Below are 24,898 nucleotides of genomic sequence, written 5' to 3' on the forward strand. Positions count from 1 at the left end.
TACATTTTTAATTAATGTTTTAAACAGACTTATCAGAGAATATTTGGACAGCACTCATATATTTAAATATGTGTTTCTATATATTTATATTCACCTGTTTGCATTTAAAAATTATAAAGTCACATTTATGTATTTACACGTTTACATCTATAAAAACATACAGACATTTTAATGCACACGTTTACAATTATTACAACATTCGGATTTAAATTGACAATTATAATTTACAATTAAATTCACATACAGACATTTATATTAAAGTATTAACATTTTTGTGCAATTTAGACATTTTTACTCAAAAACATGTATACTATAGTAAACACTTTATATATATTATGCAGTATGTTTTTAATATCATAGTACAACACAAAATTAATTTCAAAATTATTCATTTCTTTGAAGATCTACTATGACCGCTAGCATTCATAGTTTGTAAATACTCTTTCACGGTGTCATACACTTCCATACGTTGTCTATGAAATTTTCCAAGAGCTTTTAATTTACCATACGCTTCTAGTCTACGTTTGTTTAAACCATTCTCCCATTTCTCGTAGTCTTCTCTTTGACGTTGTAATCTGTCTACCACCTCTTCTAATCTGTTATCAAGTTCCTGTAAGATAGTTCATGTAAAGTTGTTAAGGAAATTGGAGCAAAAGTCCGCACTGTTATTCTATGCTTTTTGTTCAAAGCTAAAAAAAAAATATTTAACGTTTTAACGTGATAAGCAAGTACCTATTTAGCCTTTTTCAGATATAGTTAGAAGTTATTTATAACTTTGGTGAGAAAACATTTTGAAAAGAAATACAAACGTAGTTCATATTTTGAATTATAAAAATAATGTAAGATTATCTTTTGAATTATAAGAATATTGTAAAAATATCATTATCAAACACTTTGGTGTTGGAAGAAGATGCATGCAGTTTGTGCCTGGTCGATGTTATCCGAATGTTTGAATTCAGGACAAAAAACGTACATTGTACATGTAAAGGACAATATAAGAATTCCAGTTACAAGCAAAACGCCCTTGATAAAATTTCATGCTTACTTTTGAAAACAAAAATCTTTCAAACTTCTTAATCTATAAATGCAACAAAATGTAGTAGTATTGGTTGTCTATTGCTTGTATTTTATATTTGCAATATGAATTATGGTAGTATGTTTTTAATATATGATGTACACTGCTTTGCCGTCGGGCTTTAGACATTACTCGAATAATTATAGCTTTTCTTGAAAATGTAATCAGTAGGAAATCGAGGGGAAGGTACCCAAAATATCTTTTATCAAGCTGTCAAAACAAACTTTCATCTACATATGAAGATACATGATTTTGCTACAAATTTACGTACCTGAATTTCCTGAGCAGTCATTAGATATTCTACAGAACTTTCTGGCCGAGATGGTCCAATAGTGCTTGTGTCGTCCGTGGAGAACCCGGATGTAGATTTATCGAAGGGAATTTCTGGTTCCCGGCCTGAAGCTTTACTATCCGTCCTTGACTCTTTAATGTCTAGAGTAATCTGTAGTACAATAAAATACAAATATAGTTTAACACCGTGCAATATGGATTGCTAATGTTGTTATTATTACAAATATTGTTAATTATATAGCAGATCATAAAGCGATCCTGAACAATATGAATGTTTATTCTAATCACTTCGAACTCTTATCAACATTATTTTTCAAGAAATATTTGATAAGAATACCAAGATGATTCACTTCTATTGTTTTTATGAATATTTGAAATATTTATGAAAAATGTGCCCATTAAAGATTATTCACTTTAGATAAAAATGTGAGAAAATTGCAACGCGTAAAAATAAAAATAAATGTACATCACTAGCAAGGCTACCTGTATATGTTTAGCATGCAACTACCTTCTTTAATTAAAAAAAGGTTTATTATTTTTGTCCTTTTTAAAGTAATTTACTTATTTACATGCCTCTTTAGATAAATCGCTGTCGGTCATCTTTGTTAAAATTTCAGACTTGTCCTTCTTCTAAATCAACTCCTTTATAGTGCTCCCGTTTCCATTTCTTTTCTACTTCCGGTACGTGGCCGCTCAAAAATATCCGTGTCACTTTTTTTTCAACTTTATAAATAAAAGCGTTATGTTTCCAGTAAGTAGACAGTAATTCGGGTATTTAACAAATCTTACGTATTTTAAAACATTATTTTCACTTTTCAAAAATTTAAAATCCAAGCTGTCTTATGTTTTCATTTATTGCGTACCGCAGTCATTCAGCGTTTATTTATGAACCTCATTAAAATCTTCAAAATTTCTCGTCACCAGGGACTGTATTTGAATGCTTGCATTGTGTCTTTTATATTAGATGTATGCGTAAAGAGGCATAAATAGACTGTAATTTTCTTCTTTTGATACTGTGGGATTTGTTATATGAAGATTATTGTTAAACTAAATATTAAGGCCTTGGGATGTTTTTGCCAATCAAATCACGTGGGGAGATCGATATCTGTAAATAATTGATCTGTTTTGATAATATATCACAGTATTTTACAATATTTAACCACGCGATTATGAAATCATTGTATTATTTGATTTTTAATTAACTGGTATGGGGGGTTTGTAAAAACGTAACATTTATTTAAACAGTTTTAGATAACGAACTCAGATCAAATATTTAGTCCAATATCGAAAAATAAGTTTATCGTTGGGCTGAAAAATCCTAAATATAGATTTTTTTCTGATGAAAATTCCTAATTTTCTAGATTATCGTTTACTTAATGCTCTCTTAAACAAAAATATTACCAAATGCTGTAAATTAAAGTTGTAAATTTGAAACACCAAGGGAGACAATCATGCAACAAACTGAATTTAAAACCGTTAATTATTTCCCCTATATGCTAATTGTAATATTTCAGAAATAAGGTATTTTGTTTGAAAATTAAATATCGTTTAACTGTCATAAGTTTGTATGCATTTTTCCTGAGAACAATCTATGTGTATATTGCTATAAATTTCAATTTTCCGTGAAAATCAGTTTGAAATGACAATGACAACGTTTTGGGATTTGGAGAATTTGGATACATAGATAATATCGGCAATATAGGATTATCCTGTCGGTAGGTGATAATCCATGATACGTGACTGGATATGTCATTTCTTAAAGTTAGTCTGGTACGTGATGATTGATTAACTCATCAGTTTATCTTGAATAGATAAACCTGGCCCGTTTCCCGACAAATGAGTTTTATTTCCGGCTGGATCAATCGGAACACTTCGCAGAATCAACGTCAAGTATGGCGGTAAAGACCGGAAAGTCGCGATCTGCACCAATCGCAATTTTCGGCATTCCGAACCGATAGATTTTGGTACGACAGTGCATATCTACAACTTGATTACATGTGCTGATTTAGCATGTCGTATTCGCTTCTCGCTCACAAGGACGAGGGTTCTCAATTTTCGCTTTCGGATTCGAGAAAAAACGAAACGACAGAAAGGGCGAAAATACGACTCGTATGGTCGAATTCCATTTGTCGAATTTTCGCCTTTTCACGTTTAAAGTACAAAAATGCGAAAACACAATAGACGACAAAGTAAAGCATTTTCAATTTTTCGCATTTTCGCTTTTTCGTGTTATGACATTTTCGCATTGTTGTATTTTCGCTTTTTTTCCATAGTTACCGGCTGGTTTGCATTTATTATGAAAATAGATTTCAAAAAATGTAAAAATACAACAATGCGAAAAAAGTCAAAATACAACAATGCGAAAACACAACAATGCGAAAAAGTCGAAATGTAATAAAAGTCAAAATAGTCTACAATAATGCAAAAAAAAAGCGAAAACACAACAATGCGAAAAAGTCAAAATGCAATAATGCGAAAAAGCGAAAACACAACAATACGTAAAAGTCAAAATGCAATAATGCGAAAAAGCAAAAATACGACAAAGGAAATGCAAATAGACGACATGTTTTACGTTTCGTATACCCTATTGTCTTCTGTCGTATTTTTGCTTTTTCGCCTCGAAATGCTTGTTTTTGCCTTTTTCCTAAATGACTGGAAGTCCTACTTGAACTAAATCTTTATTCTTGGACATCAAACAATATTTTGCAACATACTAGCATTATTAGCATTGTGCTGTAAATGTACTCTTTTCTGACATACAACTGCGAACCTTCAGACAGTTTCAATATTGCACGTGTTTCTCTCATTTTTTCACCTTTTGAAAATAGAAACCTTTACATATACCAAATTAGACCTCCGGTGTACAAATGTAAGTGCAGGGGGTAAAAATTCCTCGGTTACTTGGTCCTGTATGTGACGGAAGAAATATCGAGTTGTGTAATTTGTCAAAGAGTCATTTTAAACAGATCCAATGAACGAAAAGAGGAGCAGACGGTACCCAGTATTTGATTGAGGAAGTATACTGTTCTGATAAAGTATCGACTGGAAATGCATTTCTGTTTTCTAACCAGTCATTTCGTCATTGACACAAATCGCAACAATACAAATTAAACAGATCATGCAAATATTGACAAATACAGTGCAGCCTCGACAAAGCGGCCATCTGTCAAGCAATCATCTTTATACAATATATCCAAGTGTAACAATAAATTTCACCTCTCAACATCATCATCGGACAGTGATTACCTCCCTTGGCAGATCTTTGTACTGATAAGGGGAAATCACTGCGTAGGAGATTGCCATACTATGTGTCCCGCCACAGTTGTTGTTTAGCAGAGGTTTTACTGTATATATCTTTGTATTATTTACGTAACGACCGAACAATTAGTGCACTCAAAAACAATGTAAGTCACTAGGACTCATAAGCAGTTGAAATATAGTTTAATAAGAATTTCTCATCAGGACGTGTATGTAAGACACCGAAGGTACAATTTATTTTGCAGTTTTTTATGCCTTCTTACAATTATCTCTACGAAAAATCGTAGCAAAATAAGCAATACTCAGTAAGAAATTTATAAACATTACGTATTATACAGAGCTAATTTTACCTGCAAAATACATGTACATTCAGTAAAAAAAACGCATATTGCAGACTCATAATATATATAGTGTAAATTCGTGACTAACTTGACACGTGCTCATATTCAAGTTATTACTAATAAATGAACTTCCTCTAGCGACCTAAATACACAATGTAATTGATAATTTACTTTAAATGTTTGCTTTTTTCTAATTCGATTACGAGAAATGAATTTGATACAACGGTTAAGGGTCGATAAATCCATAAGGTACACATACATTCCTTATTGAAGGTTTGTTGTTAAAGATTGCATTGATTATTTTCCCCAAAGTGAGAATTAAAAAGACAAACACGGTTTGCAAAACAGTTATTAAAGGTAATTGTCCTATTAGCTAAGTTGTAAAAAAGGTAGTGGTCCTTTAGCTAAAGTTGCTGAAGTTAGGTCCTATATAAGCTAAGGTTATTGTTACTCCTATTTGCTAATAGTATTAAAGGTATTCATCCTAACTGAAGTAATTAAAAGTAAGCTATAAGCTAATGTAAATCAAGGTAATATTAATTTTAGGTAAAATTACTGAACATTACTATCTTCTAAGCTACAGTAATAGAAGAAAATGGTCCTATAAGTAAAAATTGTTTTAAGGGACTCCACTGAGGTTTTTTGGCATGATGGGACTGAAAATGATTTTTCCAGATAAATGTACCATTTGATGTAGGTTAAAACCTCGATTCTCTGTGCAAAATTTCAGATCATTCGCGCACTTGATTTTTCCAAAATAAATATTCAAATTGTAAAAAAATGACCCAAAATGAAAAGCGTTAAAAACGCTTTTCACTCAAATCAGGCTAAGAAAAGCATAAAAATACAATTTTCAATTCATTTCAAAGTATATTTCTTAACTATCTTTGCATAATTATATTTCTGTTAAAAGTGCCCCAGCTCATTTATGTACGAAATTCGAATGTTATATTTTAGACCTATTTTGCATTCGCAACTGAATACACACCCGTACGCACGCACGGATCCACAATGTTTTAATTCTGGGAAAAGGGTGGGGGTGAACTTCTGAGCTTATGTAAATTGTGCGATACTTGTATACGGAAGTCTGAAAACACAGATGGACAAGTACCTTTAAGTCAATTGTATGTCAGAATGAAAATATTTACTCAAGTCAAGAAATAAAGTCATTCAAGTCTAATCTAATCAATTTTAGATAATGTTTCCAATAACATGCGAGGCGATCTAATAACCGTTTTTTTCTGTTAAACACCAATCGTGTTTGTCGGAAACATGGGGCGTGTTACTTGAATAGATGTCTCGCTAAAATACCAGATTCTTTTTTCTTTCTATAAAGGCGATAAGGTTTCATGTATGTGCTCACGTAAATGTACGGAAATCAATTAACTTTTAAGAATGGAAATACGTGACTTATCTAGCTCAATTTAATGCAATAAACAATGAGAGGATTTTAAATAAAGATAATATATGCATATATGGAGACTATAATCACAAAGGAAATATATATGTTATTCTGTAAACACTATCATGAGGGTTTTAGATGATTATCAGAACACAACGGTATGTATGATTTTGTCGTTTTGTTTATTTTCTTCTTCAATTCAAGTGTTTGTTCAGTATTGATTCATCATAATTTGGTATCAATCACTTTATCGTATTGATTGTTGTTGTTGTTATCATCATCGTAATCATCACTATCATCGTCACCTACACCATCATCATCATCATCATCATCACTATCATCATCATCATCATCATCATCATCGCCTTCAACACTATCAACATCAGAAGCAACATCATCATCGCTACAACCATCATCATCATCGTGATCATCATCATAATTATCAACATTTTCAGCACCATGAATACATTTGTTGTCACCAGCATCGTTTTCTTTTTCACTGTCATTATCACTATCATCACCACCATCATCATCGTAAAATTAAAATACAACAGAATCATCGTCACTATCATTAACAACACCGTCACTGCCACCCATGTCATCATCACCGCCACTACCAGCAGCAGCAGCAGCAGCAGCAGCAGCAACAACAACAACAACAATAAAATTTTCAAGCCAATAACAGTTGTCTTCATCTTCCAGATACCATCATAATTTTCATTAAAAGCATCATTAATGCGTGCATTATAAAAATGTGTTGTCATAATATTCTTGATATCATCTAGAGAACATATAAAAATAAGGGACGTACGTTCAGTTAAATATGCCTACTTTACAGGAGTAAGCTCCCTTTATATAAATGAAATAACGGCGCAATCATACAAAATGCGCAACCTTTGTAACATCATTAATATCACGAGCATCCGCGTCAAGTTCGTAAATTTGATATGTGCGACCTGCTTATGTGCTCCTTGACCCTTTTACCGCTCTGTGTTCGATTCCCACTACTTAAGGACTTTGAATTATTACATTGATTTGTTGAAATTATCCAGTCAGCCTACAACGGAAAGTCAGTCGTACTACGCAGGTGCTCGTTCGTTTTTTAAATAATGCTTAGATGGACATCTGAGGTCTTCTCCCGCGAATAAAGCTGGAACTTTATCATTTTTTGTGTAACCAAAAGAAACAAAAACAATTAGAACAAACACCATCGCCATGTTGATAAAAGCACTAAGTTAAGAAACATCTTAGCCCAGAATTCCTCTCAAATAATTCGAGAGATTTTCCATAGTTTAATGATTATGGGATTTACAGAAAACTTTATATTTGTTAACTTTTTCCATCGCTTATTAGATTTATGTATAGATTTTTGAATATTGTAACCAAACCATTTTGGCGTGACAGTGATACCCCATTCACAGTACATGTAGTAGTATTTGTTTATTTAAACCCCAGTCACACTAGAGGTTACGATTACTTGCGACCACCGGCGACTTGTAAAACAGACGATCATCAGCGATTTTCTGCGACCAAAACGTTTTTGGACAGATAAATTTACTTCTGCGACTATCGTAAGACCAGTCATCATTGACAATCGCACGACAGGTCATAAGCAAACGTACGATGGTCTCAAGATTGTGTGGGATTACTAACGACTACCCGTGACCTGTCATGCGATCACCTACAACTTGTCCTACGACCATCGCACGATAACTCAAAGTTACTCAAGATTATCAGTAACTAGTGGCAATTTGTTAAGACTGTCGTAAGATTGTCGCACTTCCGAACGACGATCGTGCAAAAGCCTAAGACCTTATAAGATCACTGGTGACCTATTTGATCGCAGGGAGGTTTTTGTGCAAGCTCAAAAACCTCTCTGGTCGTGGGACCTAAATAAGATAACCTGCGACTCTCAAAGACCACCGATAAGACGTTTTAAAGATTGTCCGCGACCAGAGGTCACTGGTGATCTTGAACTGGTCTTCACTGGTCGTAAGCTCTAATGTGACTGGGGCTTTTGGGTAGACAATTTTTTAACCGGGCAGAACCTTTCACCGCGCGTGTTCTCCATGTCTCAAATTTTCTCTGGATCGAAATTCAAACCGAAATTTTTCACTTTCTGTTAATGTTTCCTAATTGTAAAAACAAGCTGTAACATTTCACTTTTTATTCATTTATAACATCTGAAAATATTAACCATTATAATAAATTGCGCAGACCTTTTCCACGTGCCTTGAAACATGTCCCGGCGACTCTTTTAGCATAGCGATTGTAAGATTTAATTGGATTCAAATGGATTTTATTAAATCGAATATCATGTTGTTGTTTTTTTTATTGACAATCGAAACGCTTTTATTTTTCAACGACAATTGAAATCCAAAAAAACTATGAATGACATTTCAATACCGTAAATTGCTTTTCTTTCAGACATTCATGAACGTGTTGTTTAAAATACAAAGCCGACAAAGAAATACAGAGTCAAACACGCATTTCAGCATTTAACTGTCTCCATTGTCAACACGATGAATAACCTATTAAATAGTTTACAATATTAAATTCTATTTATTCCGAGTGATTTCACATCCATAGTGCTTTTCAATTTTCTTTCCAGATTAAAATCTTTATACGCGATTCTGTTAATCCCTTATAATAGAATCGTTTTTTTTTGAAACGGTTATAAACTTAAAAGAGATTAATGACTTAACTACAAATTAAAACCACATTCAGTGAATTTCAAATAGATATACACTCTTAAGTCAGCCTTTTCACAAAATGTATTTACAAGCGCATTATATGACTTATAATTGAACCCCGCAAGAATGGCATGAAACCTTTTATATACGTTCATATACAACAAGGTTTACCCTATTCAAAACAATCCGTAAGATTTCAGATTTCAGCATACTACAGAAAGGATTATTCTATTCTGTTTGTTTTGGAGGCATAAATATACGCAATTCTTAAGCTATCTTAAAGCAGTTTGCGTATTTATTATGACAGGTGTCCCAACTCCCTAGCAAATGCATATCACGTTGTCTTATCAGGAATTTTTTATATTTGGATTTTAACAACTAATTGGTAAGCATGTAATATAAATTATGATTACATCTGCTTTCGATGTCATTAATAAATATGAAAATAAATAATAAATAATACTAAATTAACTAATTAGTTATTACATTGATGACTTGATAAATGGCGAGCAGGATTTGTTGTTTATTTTGTTGTTAAGATTGTTTAAACATACACGTATTCATTTTAATTTGATGTTAAAACAAATTCTTGCAGAATGTATTACTAACTTTCTAGTCGACTTCCTGGAGCTAACAAGTATTGTATCATAATTATGAGAAAATATGGTCGGGCCAACAGTAGGCTTGAACCTACTATGTTATAACTAAGGTGCAGGCACATTAACCACTAGTCCATTGCTCCTCTTTGCTAGGTGTCACTATGGCCAAGTTGTGATTTGGGCATAATTGTCTAGTATATTATAGAGATAGGCCTTTATAATAAATCATCTTATTTTATTCAAAATATCAATCATGCATTAATTCAAATACCCGCCATGTATTATTTCAAATATCAATAATGTAGATCTAATATTTCAAATATTCTTCACATTTGATTTCAAGGTTAAAAGTAGAAATCGTATAAACCGCCAATAGGTTCTTTATACATCTGTCTTTCTTATGTGAGTGATCGCAGATATCTCGGCTGGGTATAAATCCCCTGGTGGGAAGAACCGTGCTTTTAACCAGCAACCAGCCAGTCTTGGAGGTCATCCTGAACTCCATTGATATAGATATTCTTTTAACATTAAATATGTTATTCTTTTAAAGATAATATAATATTCTTATTTTATAAGACCACATCGACGCTAAGGTCATCTTACTATTTAAACTTGTATCTCACTTTTTATTTATATTGATAACAATTAATGGACATTGCATGGTTATTAATATTTGTAGTAACCAGGTATTAAATTTTTCGGTTGGAGTTTTATTTGTTCAGTATACTTCTGTTCATAACGTCTTTTGAACAAAATTTGTGGACAACTTGTTAACACTCCTCAAATGAAAATATTTCAAATTTGTGTAAAGGATGAATCAAATGTCTTATCAAACAAAATAAGATTTAAAGATAAGTTGAGGTGCGAAAAATATGAATAAAACTGGTATGTGAAGGACCTAATTAACTGAATTTCTGTATGTGCTGGAAATATATATATGAATAAGTTAATTAAACATTTGGAAATGAAGAATTGAGTACATTTAGTATATCCCAGAAGTGAGATTGTACTGGTCTGTTCAGATTGAAATAAAGTTATTAAATGATATCATAATTGAATTTAAAATGGAAATTAAGAACTTGATTGATGTAATAAATTGTGTGAGCGTTATTCAAAGTACGGAAGGGAATCGAAAATAAAAGTTTTATTGCAAATGTTAACCCATTGCAAAGTTGCGGCGTAACAAGCGATCTATATTTAAATTAACATAATAATTAAAACGGAGTTAAGCACAAATACATGTAAAATGCACGTGGTGCTATTACGTATTCTTTAACCGAAAAACTTTTAGAATTATATTTTTAATTGATTATCTGAATGTCACAATAAAACGGTTTCCTTTCGTGTGCTTTGCCCGAATTACAGGATATATAAAAGAAGGGGGAACTTAAAATGAGCCGCGTCATGACAAAACCAACATATTGCGTTTGCGACCAGCATGGATCCAGACCAGCCTGCGCATCCGCGCAGTCTGATCAGGATCAATGCTGTTCGCTATCAGTTTCTCTACTTGTAATAGGGTTTGTAAGCGAACAGCATGGATCCTGATCAGACTGCGCGGATGCGCAGGCTGGTCTGGAACCATGCTTGTCGCAAACCCATTATGTTGGTTTTGTCGTAACGCGGCTCAAATGTTAATTCAAAGTACTCGTAAATATTGATTTATTTTATGTTGGATGCTTTACCCAATTCCTGATATGTTTGTTTTAAATGGTGAAAACTTGAATAATTATCATACGTTACTCGAATTTCAAGATGTAAACAAACAAAAAAATAATTTAATATCAAGAGCTTTACAAAATGTCGGATGGAACCGCGACAACTATGGAAATTTATCAATTTTAGTACGGGTGTTTTTCCTGAAGCAAATGTTACTTTAAACTTTTGAAGCGATTAAGACTTGGATTAAATTATCTAAGTTACATGAGACGCTTTACCCAAATTGAGATGTAGAAATTGTCGGAAACTATAACAATATAAGATATAACATGAACTTGGTTTACTTTATTGTAGGTGCTTTACTCGGAGCACGAGATGAATAAGGCGGTGGAAACTTGGAAGGAACTGAAGCGCATACAGTTAGTGGATGAGAAACAAAGCGAAGAAGATCGTCGATGGGAGGAGGAATTTATCCGTCGACGACAAGAATTAGAAAAACAAAGACAGATCTCTAGCCAAAGAAGGTAATTATGTTGTAATACTTTTGTGACTTGAGATCTAAAGCATACGAGGTAAACTAATTTAGCACTTTTCATAGCAAAAGAAGGTAAACTAAATGGCCAAAGGAGGTAACAAAACAGACGATTTGTTTGAATTTATACAGTTCCGAAAGTACGTTAAATAAAACTGCCTGTTTTTGACATTTTGACAATACAGAAAACCCTTTCTGAAACTTTTAAAGATCTTTCAGTTACGGGCAACATGTGACATGCTCAGAAAAGTTCTTGCTTACAATAGATCTAAATGAATAATGGTAATAGCGAGCTCGTAGAGCTGGCCCGAAGGGCCTGCTCGCAAAGCGAGCTTTACGGTAACGCGAGTACCTGCTAGATAGTGATGGGTCCTAAGTACCGAACTGACACATCGCAACTTTTCGAATTACAAGATATCGATAAAAGCCGAGGTATTCTGATTGAAAACGGAAGCGTAAACTGGTGTCCTGCGCACTTATATGAGAACCATAATAGGCAAGGGAACCAGAATAAACGGAAGCAGTTTATAAAATACCGAATGACAATTTTAAAACGGAAAATGTAAAATAAGAATGAACGATTATTGTATACTATTTCACGGTAAAAGTAAATCGAGCTCGCTTTGAGGCTTTGCCTTGTTCATATTAGAATAGTAGTATTAAAATGATGTCAGTTCAGCATGGGAATATCCATCACAAATTTAACTTAAATTTTTAAAAAAAAACGGATATGTTAGGTGCTATTGAAATAAAGGAAATGTCAGGGACTTCCGGATTTGGGTTCTGATTTTTTACAAAGATTGTCTTGCAAGAGCATACAAAACCACAAGTGGTAAAAAAACTAAACAGATATATAACCAAGACACAAATGTACTTGAATCAAATTAAAATGTTTTTTTTTTCTCTTTTATTTCAGATTAAGAAGTAACAGGAAACTGACAGATCTATCCGCCAGATGGCGTAACTTAGAACAGAAGCGCGTGGAGAAAAATGATCTATATTTAGATCGACTAAGAACCAGCCTCAGTATCGCGTTAAGAACAGAATCAATGTCGTCTGGTTCCCCGTACATGGACAGATGATAGTCATACTATATGTGGGGTCTGACAGGAAGTTGTTATTTCATATAAACTTTTTTTGAAGCGCGTTCAGGACAATTTGCTAACCTTGGAAGGCCGATAATGTTTCCGAGGGAAAAATTAATAACAACTTTGCCGGGGCGAGTTTCATACATATTTATACGAAATAAAAACATAATTGTCGGATTCGTTTTATCACGTGACTTAATTATAAATACCGATTTGTACATTTTATTTCCGAATAAGCCGCTTAAAACCGGAAAAAGCAAAGATCAATTTCAAAATAACTTATTTCTAGCATAATTGAGGGCATTTATGGAATGCTTAAACAGACTTGAATGCGTACAATCATTGGTAAGGGGTGGGGGCTGTTATAGTAATAAAATAACGTTACACGAACGAACAATTGTAATTCAAAGTATAATCAAAATATATTAAATTGTTGTATATCAAAAATAGAAAATTCGTGCTATAAATATAAGCCCCTATCAAATTCGCTTTTACAGATCAGTCAATAGTTCATTAGAAAGAAACACCGAGTGTTATAATTAAAATTTTACAACCACCGTATCATTTACAAACCATTTATTTACATTGGGTAAACAGACAGTATTATTTGTATATATACATAGTATTTTGTTTCTGAAAATAGTTTTAAATGTATATACGATTGTGCTCAAATTATCATGTGTGTCAAATGTATTACTTATATTATCACTGTTCAACAGTAAGATTTGTGTTTCAAAATGATAGATTTGTGTTTCCATGTTCACATGCCATACAATGTATGTAATTGTTCACAGGCAAGGATTGTATACGAATGTTCATAGACGAAAAATACATATTTGAATGTTCATATACTGAAAAATATGAATGTCCACAAATTAGGATTGTATAATTATGAATGTTCAAAAACCATAAGGTGTACATGTATATTTAATGTACATAGATCATACAAATATATTGTAGCTAAGGTTCATTATTTATAACTTGCTTTACAAACGATTTCTAGCTCACGGTGGTGATATTGATTATATATCTTATCAGTGAAAAGTTTCATTTTTATCAATAAGATAAATTCTATATCACTCACTGCCAATCAATCAAAGAGAAAACTTTTTGTTCATTTGTTTTTGATTGCTTTTTCATCAATATCGCTCATAACAATGAAATGAAATATAATATTACTTTAGGGACAAGCTTGTTTTTAACTGTTGCTTTTGTTGTTTTTATTGTTGTTTAAATATAATACGTATCAATTCACAAAAGTGTGTTTATGTATTTATGTATGGCCGTTCATTGTTTTATTTCTATGTAGATTTTATGTTTGTTTTCTTCATACAATGTATGCTTAATTGAACAAAATTTTATAATATGTTTGAAATGGATGACGTGAAGAGTATATTAAAATTAAAATTATTTTTGATCTTTGTTATCATTTTTGTACGCATGACCGAGGAATGATTTTGTATGTGACATTCAATTTTATTTCATATCCCCATATCTCACCGCAACCCACCCTACCCACTCCCAAATCATGCAATAAATCAGAAAACCACATGGAATTCAGGTCATTTTCTTCTTTTTACCTTATGTAAAAGCTCAAAGAAATCCTGAACAAAACGAAGAATTTATTGTACTGGAAGTTACATACTTTTTCAAAATGTCAAATAAATTGAAGAGTGAAATAAAGTGGTCAACAAAAATAGTTGAATACATTAATGATTCTATTGGACTCGTACACAGCTGCAAATTTTTTGTTAATACCTGCTAGCGCCTCATCCAATATAGCTATAACAGGTGTTTACTCGTTCAAAAAAAATCAGTATTGTACTCAACAATGTAAAATATAACATATGCCAAAGAAATCTGTTTATCATATCTGTAAAAAGTACAACCATTACTTTTATGACAGAACACCGTGAAAATAAAATAAAAGAAACTCTGTCGCGGTAAACATGGTATGAATGTTGCTGGATTGTTCTATTAATGCAGAAATATTATCAGTGCTTATTTATGGCATAGCACACGGATTTTATACTACTAGTATCCGGCAAATACCGGACAAGAGATGGCGAATAGTCCTTAAATTTATCGTGAACAAACAACGGCCGAAAACATAACCGACCTGTAGATAGTTATTTATTATAGTAAATAAACGAAAATTACCTAAATATAAGTTGTAAACTTATGAAGAATATACTCTTACTCAGCTAGACTTATTAAACATTGTGTTTGCCTCATTTGAAGGCGTACTTTTTAAAAGGAATTCTACAATTCCATGCTTATACATATAGTTTGGATATCATTGCATACGAGAAAGATAATAAACATGTCTACTTGATAAAAAAAAAAGTTCAAGGAAACTGATCGGAATATAGGTCTAGGTCAGTTTAGGTTTTACAAACAATGTTTTTATTTTGTTCTCTTTTTTTCTATCGTATCCTGCGATAAAGTTTTCAAGATTAATGATTAAAACATTCTTTATGCGCTTTTTATTCAAATAAAGATTAGACCTATGTCTGGATACTAGAGAGATCTCAATGTTTTATGCAAGATAAAAGCTCTTTTTAATTAAATTTAAAAGTTTATTGTAAATAATGTCAAGGAATTCAATAATCTAAGGTTATCATTTTTCTTTCAATTTTAATAACATGACTGTACTACAAATCAGTCTGACTACACAACATCTAAATGATTTATTTTGACTAGAAAAAACAACAACATCTATTTTTGACAACTTAATGGTGCATAATGAGATCAAAGTATAATATTTTCTCGAGAAATGATTCGACATTTATACTGAGGCTCCGCCATGGGGTATTTTCTCGTGTACAATCTAGGATCTGCAGACGGCAAGTCGTAGTTTTCTGGCGGCAAAATGCGCACGCGCTGCAACAGTGACGTAATGGTTATAAATATCCTTGACCTTGCAAAATCCTGTCCTGGACAAGCTCTTTTTCCTAGACTAAATGGAACAACGCTGAAAAAAGCGAAATGTTTCTTTTGGTGAATAATACTAAAATAGGTAAGTCAACCTTTTCAATGTCAAATAACTTTTAAAGTGTGACTTGGACTTAGTACAAAATGGCTAACATGATAATGTTACCCGATAAAGGCCTTTCGCTTTATATGGAATTCGTTACTTTTAAAACATTTGCCTCCCTTTGCGATTCAAAGCTTTCTAGATGTACTGAATTGTCTCCCTTGATGTCATTTTCTCAAATCTGCCCGCGTAAACTATTGCCTGGGTTTATACAGGAATGGGCAACCTTTAAACACTGAAATGTCGCTGTATTATCTTAACACTATCGGCTTGACTTGACTTACAGCAAAATGAAAAATAAAATGGATAAGCAAGAGGTTGAATGATTCAAAAATACAAGCTTAGTGTCTTACTTCCGTATGTAACTATGATCGGGCGGAAGGAGATCCCCTTTGTTGTCGAGAAACCTTTCAGGTCTGAAGTCCCAAGGATCGCCCCATATTTCTGAGTCATGATGAATACTGTACAGATTTGGAAAAATCTAAAATAAAATAACAAATTTAAATTAACGAACGTTCAAAATACATGTACTGTGTAATATTTCTTTGGTCTTCCAAATGTAACAAGGGGGCCATTGGCCCCAATGCGCTCACCTGAGTACTAAATGCAATTGATATACAAAAGTGAAGTTACCAGGTCTTAAAAATATACAATACAGGGTTAATTTTTTGTGTAGGTAAGAAGTTGATGTTTTAAGACAATACACCAAGAACTTTAAAGTTATGATCAAGGTTAAAGTTTGTGGATGGGAACAGTTTTTACTATATACATATAAGGAAAACCTATGACCCCGGGGCGGGGCCAATTTTGACCCTAGGACCATCCAAGGATCTTTCTTGTAAAGTATGGTTACTGAGGAGTCATTGATTTTTGAGGAGATGTTCTTAAAAGAAATTGTTGACGATGAACGACGGACAGTGGGGGATCACAATAGCTCACAATGAGCACGTTGTGTTCAGGTGAGCTAAAATACACAGTAAAATATTATTGAATTATAAAATTTTGAAAATAATACAGAAGAAAATGTAAAGATTTACAATGCCAAAATATCGTGTTTTATACTGTAGACATGGCATTTTATGTGACAATTAGGACGGGAGCATGCAAATTAAAATTGTACCTCTAAATTACGGAATGATTTTACTGAAAAGCTTTGCTGTCACTAGGTCGATTTTGGCAATTTAATATGCAAAGTAGTTGTATTTAGTTAAAATATATTCAATTGAGATTGGTTTGGTGAAAGTCTGGAGCTCATTTGAACCACTCCCAAGCCTGGAGATAATAAGTGCTGGTTACATACGAAGAAACAAGCTCGAACCTACATTCTCTGGGTCAAGTGGCAGACGCACTAAACACGAGATCGACGCAGCCTTATTTATACAAGTTACTCATAGATAATCATTTCATGAATGCTTAAATATGATGTATAAACATGTAGTTATGAGCATGGTTTTAAAAATCATTTTGCTGATATGATAAAAGTTTTCGTTAAATTGACTCGATGGTAGGAGCTGATGAAAACATACAAAAGGAATGATAAATTTGTTCATTCTTTTTCAATTTTTCAATAAATCAAAACATACCACGGACCCGTTTTCTATGTAATACCCGTCTAAAAGAAATCCCTTTTTACACAAATGAGGTATTGCTAATGGTGTCTGTGAGCCGTAACGCAATAGTTCAAGCATGACAGCGTTCGTAAATGGCATCCACTTCCGGTCTGACACTTCCGGAAATCGTTCAGTTCCTATCAAATAAAGTTTAATTTGCATATTTATAAAATTCATGCATTGGGAAACAAGTGGTCATTTAAAACAGATTTTCTGAATATCTGTAACATCTAAATTACATATTTCAATACCGTCAAAGAAAATGTAAAATGACAATGTGTAGCATAGAGCACATAATGTAAGGTATAGGCGTAATATGGCAAGAAATAGCAAGAAATGATATACAAAGTGTGAGGCGCTAAAAGAACAAATTGTAATTTTTGTAACGTGTTACATTACATAATACTATGAACAGCATAAATGAACCATAACAAATTGTGGGCGACTTCGGTCACCTACCGTGGTATCATTAGTAAGACTAAATATAGACCGGTTTGGCAAATGTGACGTCATGCGGGCCAGTCATTTTGTTAAAAGATGGCGGCGGAAATTAGTTTCATATCCGCCATTTGCAAAACCAACACAAAACATGCGCATTTCAACTTCGTAACAAGACTTAAGTTCGTGATCGCTCTGTGTGATTAAATAGCATAATGGACTAAAAAGGAATAAAAGGTAAAATGTACAGTTGGCTTAATATTATGTAGCATAGAGAAAATAACATTTGACATACAGTACAAATTTGAGCATAATTCATCAGCATAAGAAATCATTTACCGATGACGTTGTCAATTTCTGCTTGTAGGCGTGTCTGTATGTCCTGATAGTGACACATTAGTAAAATAAAGAGGCGGATACTCTTCAACAACTCTGTCATTCCTGTTAACAAAATTAGAAATCTATATTTGGTGTTTAAATATTGCAGTGACACACGATAGAAAAGTTGAGCAATTTTCTGATGTTTCTTTACCAACCTTAACATATAACCATGCCTTGTTCCTTATTAAGGGTTAGAATTTCCCGAATTATTAAGAAATTATTACGAAAATAGTTATTTACTCGTATACAAAAGCATGATCGAGACAGTATGCGTTATTGTCATTTGGCGAAAACATTCTAGAGTTTAATTTAACAATATTTGAACGTTTAAAGTCTTAGTTATGTTGGCATGCACGAAAATAGTGATATTCACTCTCTACTTGTTTCGCATCGCATGATTTACAAATTCTTTGTTTATGAAGGTTATTTTTTGCCTTTAAGTTTCTATCAGTTACCTTTGATGGGATGCTGAAAGCTACAATGTTAGTTGGGTTTATACAAGCTATTGAAAGATGGAAAACATTTATTCATTTTATTTTTCGACATTGCTTTTGAAGTTGATAAACGTAAAAATTAATAACCGACCTTTGAAATAGGTATGGTATGGAAGTTATCACTGACATAAGCTATTAAGTGTGAGATAGTCAAGCTGGCTGCTAATAACTCCGGTTGCAATCTAATATACCTAACGTTACATGTGTATGGGTATATATACTTTTAATATGTTTGTATCCTAAACATCTAATTAAAAATTCTTTTAGAATCATTTAAAAAGTCAAAAATGGTAATTTTAAAGTTGGCTAAATTGAAAATTTTCAGACTCTGACTGATTGACGCAAGTTAACTCCGCGCACACCCACCCCATCCATTCCCTTGTACAGGCTTACTTCAGAGTTTCAAATGGTTTACAAACGAAAGTTACGTATATTTTATTGTTTTATATTTTATTACGTATTTTTAGCTGTCGGCCGATTGTAAAATACTATTTAATGTGAAATGGTTGCAAAGTTACTATTTGACAAACTGTTTGAGAGGTATTATCTACAGTTCTAAGAATTAATACAATGCCAAACTATTTGAAATAAAATATAACCATTGTGTCTTTAATAGGAGAATAGTGTGAAGCGTGTTAGAACTTTTTCTTCTTTTTAATATGAAATTATTGAAATGCATTTATTTCAGGTGTGTTTATAGGTCTCAGTGTTTGAAATTTTTTTAAACATAAGCAAACTTGGATAGATTTAGTTCTTCATTCAAACTACAAAATTGTGTAGTAGGCTTTGCATTATGATTACCTGCCGCAAGGGTGTCAAATATAAAACCTTTGATATGTTCGTCACTTAATAACGTGCTTCCGGTTTTGATGACGTCATCTGATTGTCTCATTAAACACACGTCTACAAGGCCTCTCATCCTTCCAGAGATGTAAGATTTCTGAAACAAAAGTGCCACGCTGTAGAGGTTACACTGTAACAGTCTTGATACAAAAGTTAACTTAAAAAGAAATTTAGAAAGTTGTTCAAAACCTAACATAAACTCAGTAGGTTAATGCCATTTATTATATGGTGCCACTCAGCTATAAAAAATATGTTCATGATCTGTCAGAATTGTATTTATAGATTAGCATCTCCACACAATCTGCAATATATCAAAAAAATCTTATATCTGATAAAAAAAATCTGCTCGATTATTCTATAAACAACAACTCTTTTTGTTTAGATAGAATATATTCCCCTAATAACCATTAAATAAACAAACGGTCTGAGCGTTTGCTTTGAACTTCCGCCTGCTTTTACAACATCATCTTTTCTCTTTTACAACAAATCTTTCTTATGTTAGGATTAAAAGCGTTATGAAAGCGTGCAATTGATTAAAGAAACGTGCAAGTTATGTTGAAAGTAGATTTCTAATAAATGTTTTATAAAAATATCTTATGAACGTCGGCCTCGATTGCATGAAATGATAAGGTAGCAAAAATGGATTAGAATATCACGAAAATGTTTTCTCTCCGATTTTTTAAAAAGGAAAACGTAATAGAACTGATTAATCTGTAAGACGGATATGGACATGAGAACTACAGAAAGATATCTTGATATTTCCTTTGATTAAATTGTAACGCACATTCCTTGAAGATAGTTAAAGAAATTCCTGCACGAGCTAGTTCAGGTTACAGTTGTATTAGTAAGTTATGAAATAGAATTTATTGCAAAAACTGTTGCGCTACTTCTTGCTGCTTTTGAATAAAAAAACGTTACGAGTCAAAGCATCTACCTCTACATGGTTCTATGAATGATTTATTTCTTCTCCTAGATCTGAATCTGATATACTTGTAATAGAAGTAAAGAATGAATTCTAACCTTTTGGTCCTCGAAGAATCTTTTTGCCACTTTATCCCTTGACTCAACTGTCCGTCTGTACACATCACCATAGTAGCCTGGCAGGTGTCTAAGAAACGGAAATGTTCTGAGAGCGCCATCTACCGAAGGTTCGATAAGTTCAAACAGAAGGTCAATGAATTCCCATGGCGCGTCTGTGTCAGGAACCGTCTCGGAAAGACGTTCGCCGATCAACTGAAAGTGCAATGCAAAGACAAACGTGCAATGTAAGTGAAACTTAATAAAAAGATAAGATATATATCCTTTCATGGAATGGAATTCTATTTGGGTCGGTATTGCAAAGAAAAATCATATTGCGATAATTATAATGCGATATATTGCAATACATTTTGAACTATATAAAATGCTTGAAAATCCAGGGTAAGACGTACAGAACATTGACTGTAAGAGTTTATCGTATAATATTATTTCTCAATAAATGGTAGTCAGAGGCCCTTTGATAAAAGATTTCTAAATGTTTAATGAAAAGACATTGTAAATGACGTAATGTAATTTTTATGTTTAAAACCAGTCGACGAACTTCCGTTGCCGCTGCGACACCTTATTATTGTTTTTATATAATACAAAATAATTAATCAAACCAATTTCTTTTTTGTTTGTGAAACTAATTGCATGAAGTCGGGACAACAATTTGGTCAAGTTTTGCCATTATCGCATAAAAATTTACCGTAAATTATGCGGTATGTAAAATAAAGTGTGTGATGCTATTTTAAACTTGCACTCTCATTCTGTTCACCTTGTCACCAGTTATTTAGTAATTTAAACTAATTTTCTTTCAAATTCCGATATAATCTTCCAATTGCAATTATGTGTTTATCCATCCCTTGAAAAATTCAAAAGGACTATATTTGCACTATAAACATACTCTTCTTTCGCTCTCACGCACGAAATCTTTGTTCAAATACGTTAGAATTGTAAAACGTGTCACCTTGACCTTAATCATGATAACACATAAAAAATCAAAGCAATGTGGTTATTCTATAAAAACTATTATTTATTTATTTATTTGTAATTCTGACCATTTTTTCACCATATTTATTAAACTTAACTGTTTTAGGTATAAGAAAAAGTTTTGATGTCATTAGCGGTGTTTAATGGAAACAATAGACTGTAGACTTTTTAAAGTGACTAAATACTAATGTAAAACAAGTCAACTGAAGACAAATTCACTTTAATTTAGATTTTTTTTCATTCCACATCATATACTTATGTACATGAGTGGCACGTCTGCAAACAGTTGTCGTACTTTGCAGTTTTTATACATACTGCTTCTTCAATTCGGGAAATAATTAATATTGTAATCAATGGAATCAACTATGCAGTATTAAAAATTCGTTATAATAACTCGCCAGGTTCTATGGCCACATTTATCTATTTAAGATATGCCAGAATCATAACTTTCAATTAGTACGTTAGAAAACGTTTCAACAGCTAGAGGGATACTGTAAATCAGCAAAGATGTGAATGTATTAGAGAGGGTTATATGCCGGATCTTTGTCCGTTATCTTGTCTGGGAACTACTGTATCTAGCTCAAATAATAAATGCAGCACATATTTCCTACAAAAAAACGAATTTGTAAAATTGAATACTCGTGCGCCAGACCACTCATTAGATAATATTGAACATTAACTTTTATTTAATCAAAGCTTTGATTTGTTCAAGGGTAACTTTATCTATTTAAACGACATTATAAAACTTTAATCTTAAAAGAACATTAGATTAGACTTTAGATTGGCAAAATGTCCACATCCGACTACATGTACTTTATATTTTGGTTAAACCCAGCTTTAAATTGTTACTATCATGTGCTTTTAAAGTGATAGTAAATTAAAACGCGCTCATTTTAGATAGTCCATTTTATTGACCTCTTCAAAGACTTATCAGAACTTAATACCTGTGAAGGAACATCACCGAGGCGAAATAGGGTTCAAATTCACGACCTTTGTGTTGAGAAGATCACACATTTACCACTAAATCATCTTTAGACAAGAATGTATACTATTTTGCCTTTTATTTCGAAAAACGTTGACTTTTAAATTTACTATATGTAGATACTAATTAAAATATTTATAATTTTACACATATTATAAATGTTTACTTACCAATATTGCACATACGTTCTTAAAATATGTCCTCAAATACTCGTGCGGGTTAATATTGCACGTTGGCTTACTTATAAGATTTAAATGTAATCGTTTTATTTCCTCTTTATTAAGTAATTCAAAGAACTGTTCACGCTCAAAATATCTAGGTATTGCACTTTTATGGAATTCTCGAAGAAGGAGAGTGATATTTGATAAATTTGCACATCCCATATGTTTCCGACCGTAGAAAATGTCAGAGGTAGAGTTTGCCGACCGATCGTTTGCAATTTCATCCGTCGGCGTCGTTTCAAATGCTTCATACAAAAGTGAAGCAGACGACAAATTTACTATGTTAGTACCGTATAATTTCAGTTTAAATAATGGTCCAAATTCTTCACGGAATTTATGTAGATCATGATGAATCCGGTCAGCGTCTATCTGAAAACTGTTTCCAAAACAAAGATACCCCTGAGGTCCCGGGGGCAGCTTCCGTTTCCGCCGACGCCAAACACATAAGAACACATACACGAGACTTAACGAACAACAAATTCCTAGCAATATCTCAAACATAATTCGGCAGAATAATGTAAATTGTTTTCTACTTCTGTTTGCACCACTTTATCGTCTGCTTTTATCTCGCCGATAAATAAATCACGCTTAATACCTCGATTCACTTCCAGATATACCAGTATCTAATGGCTTCTCTGAAACTCGCAGCTATTCCATGGCTTGTAATTAACAAACCATTAATTGCTTTTACTTTGTCTTATATCCACTTAACTAATATCACAGAGTCATAGCCTGGTCATTACCTATCATCATTAAAAATTTACCTTTGACTTCAACATTTTGTACCTATTCATTAATTCGCATCAATAGACGGGAACTATGTATATTACTCAAACTCTTTATAAATAAATACATATTTAGTCAGCCCAATTACAGACCTTCAAATATGATCAAAGTTATTAACAAATAATCCTACATTTTACATCAGCCACATAAAAAGGATGTAGTTTAAAAATGTAATTTGTTTGATCATAAACCAGGGTACATCAAAGTTTCAACGTTGTAATTTCACACATTTGAAATAAAAACTATAAATTATAAACTATGTTATAAGCTTATAGTATAACTAACGCGTTGTTGAAACATATTTAAATATATTCATGTACATGTATATCTAAAGTAATATTCAACAAATCTAGTTATTAACCGTTTCCGACGTTTTAGAATATTTCCACTCAATCAAATCTACCATTATAGGCAAATCTACCATTATATAGGCAAATCTACCATTTACCACATTTTTCTAATCCATTTGCTGTTGTTATTTTTCTCACTGACATTTGATGCTTAACTTCATAAAACAAACAAAGTCACTAATTTTAGGCAATATTGTCACAGAAGCCATCCCAAACATTTTCATTAAATTCCAATTTTTAAATCAAGATCCAGCCCTTTATCATTAAGTCACACCTTGTTAATATATCAATTCATTAATAGTTGATTATTTCGAGCATGTAAAGAATTTCCGCAGGGAGGTGTATTTGTTCAAACAGACGCATGCATGTCGTATTAAGCACCGATTGAGAATCTAAGGTTATCAGATGGTTGGAGACTTGGTAATAAAGATCGGAGATCTATTTACATACTTAAATAGCATTTCTCTGTATCTAAACTAATTGACTCCATTAAAATCTTAAATTGCTTGTTGAAAGAAACACGTCTGATAAAGGTATTTGTATCACTCGGCTGATAAACACTGACGGCAAAAGTTTTTATTTTTGGCTAACAAAAGAAATAAACGAGTATTTTGTTGAAAATAACTCTCAGTTTTTAACAGTAAGTTGTAAAAGTAAATACAAATTTATTTATGTTTGAAAACAGAATGAAAAATTTACTAACTACGGCAGAGTTCGTACAAGTGAACCATTTTGCATATTTTAAATGTCTAGCAATAATCAAACATTGAATATAGAAATGAAGAATGTAAATAATCACAATTGTTCA

At 32.5% G+C, this 24,898-nt stretch overlaps 3 protein-coding genes across 5 annotated transcripts; 1 reads left to right on the plus strand and 2 right to left on the minus strand.

Moving 5' to 3' along the window:
• Positions 1-202: 202 nt before the first annotated feature.
• Positions 203-2,365, minus strand: LOC132717029 (uncharacterized). Its single transcript, XM_060700396.1, has 3 exons — positions 1,940-2,365; positions 1,347-1,517; positions 203-610 (listed from the first exon to the last, which is right to left on the minus strand). The coding sequence occupies exons 1-3, from the start codon at positions 1,964-1,966 to the stop codon at positions 389-391; spliced, it is 420 nt and encodes a 139-aa protein (XP_060556379.1). The 5' UTR covers positions 1,967-2,365; the 3' UTR covers positions 203-388.
• Positions 2,366-6,168: 3,803 nt separating this feature from the next.
• LOC132717032 (uncharacterized) lies at positions 6,169-14,349 on the plus strand. 3 transcript variants are annotated; one of them, XM_060700401.1, is made up of 3 exons: positions 6,169-6,525; positions 11,673-11,842; positions 12,767-14,349. In XM_060700401.1, the coding sequence occupies exons 1-3, from the start codon at positions 6,493-6,495 to the stop codon at positions 12,930-12,932; spliced, it is 369 nt and encodes a 122-aa protein (XP_060556384.1). In that variant the 5' UTR covers positions 6,169-6,492; the 3' UTR covers positions 12,933-14,349. The 3 variants fall into 3 exon arrangements, with proteins under 3 accessions (XP_060556384.1, XP_060556383.1, XP_060556386.1); XM_060700400.1 differs by lacking the exon at positions 6,169-6,525 and adding an exon at positions 9,144-9,248; XM_060700403.1 differs by lacking the exon at positions 6,169-6,525 and adding an exon at positions 9,265-9,445.
• A 1,308-nt stretch (positions 14,350-15,657) lies between these two features.
• On the minus strand, positions 15,658-24,599 carry LOC132717033 (cytochrome P450 2J4-like). Its single transcript, XM_060700404.1, has 7 exons — positions 22,904-24,599; positions 20,762-20,974; positions 19,700-19,838; positions 18,363-18,464; positions 17,559-17,722; positions 16,329-16,456; positions 15,658-15,912 (listed from the first exon to the last, which is right to left on the minus strand). Exons 1-7 carry the CDS (start codon positions 23,453-23,455, stop codon positions 15,690-15,692), a joined length of 1,521 nt encoding a protein of 506 aa, XP_060556387.1. The 5' UTR covers positions 23,456-24,599; the 3' UTR covers positions 15,658-15,689.
• Between the last annotated feature and the right edge of the window lie 299 nt (positions 24,600-24,898).

This window comes from Ruditapes philippinarum, unplaced genomic scaffold, assembly GCF_026571515.1.
Source record: "Ruditapes philippinarum isolate M1 unplaced genomic scaffold, ASM2657151v2 ctg121_1_1_1_1, whole genome shotgun sequence".
In the NCBI taxonomy this organism is placed as follows: domain Eukaryota; kingdom Metazoa; phylum Mollusca; class Bivalvia; order Venerida; family Veneridae; genus Ruditapes; species Ruditapes philippinarum.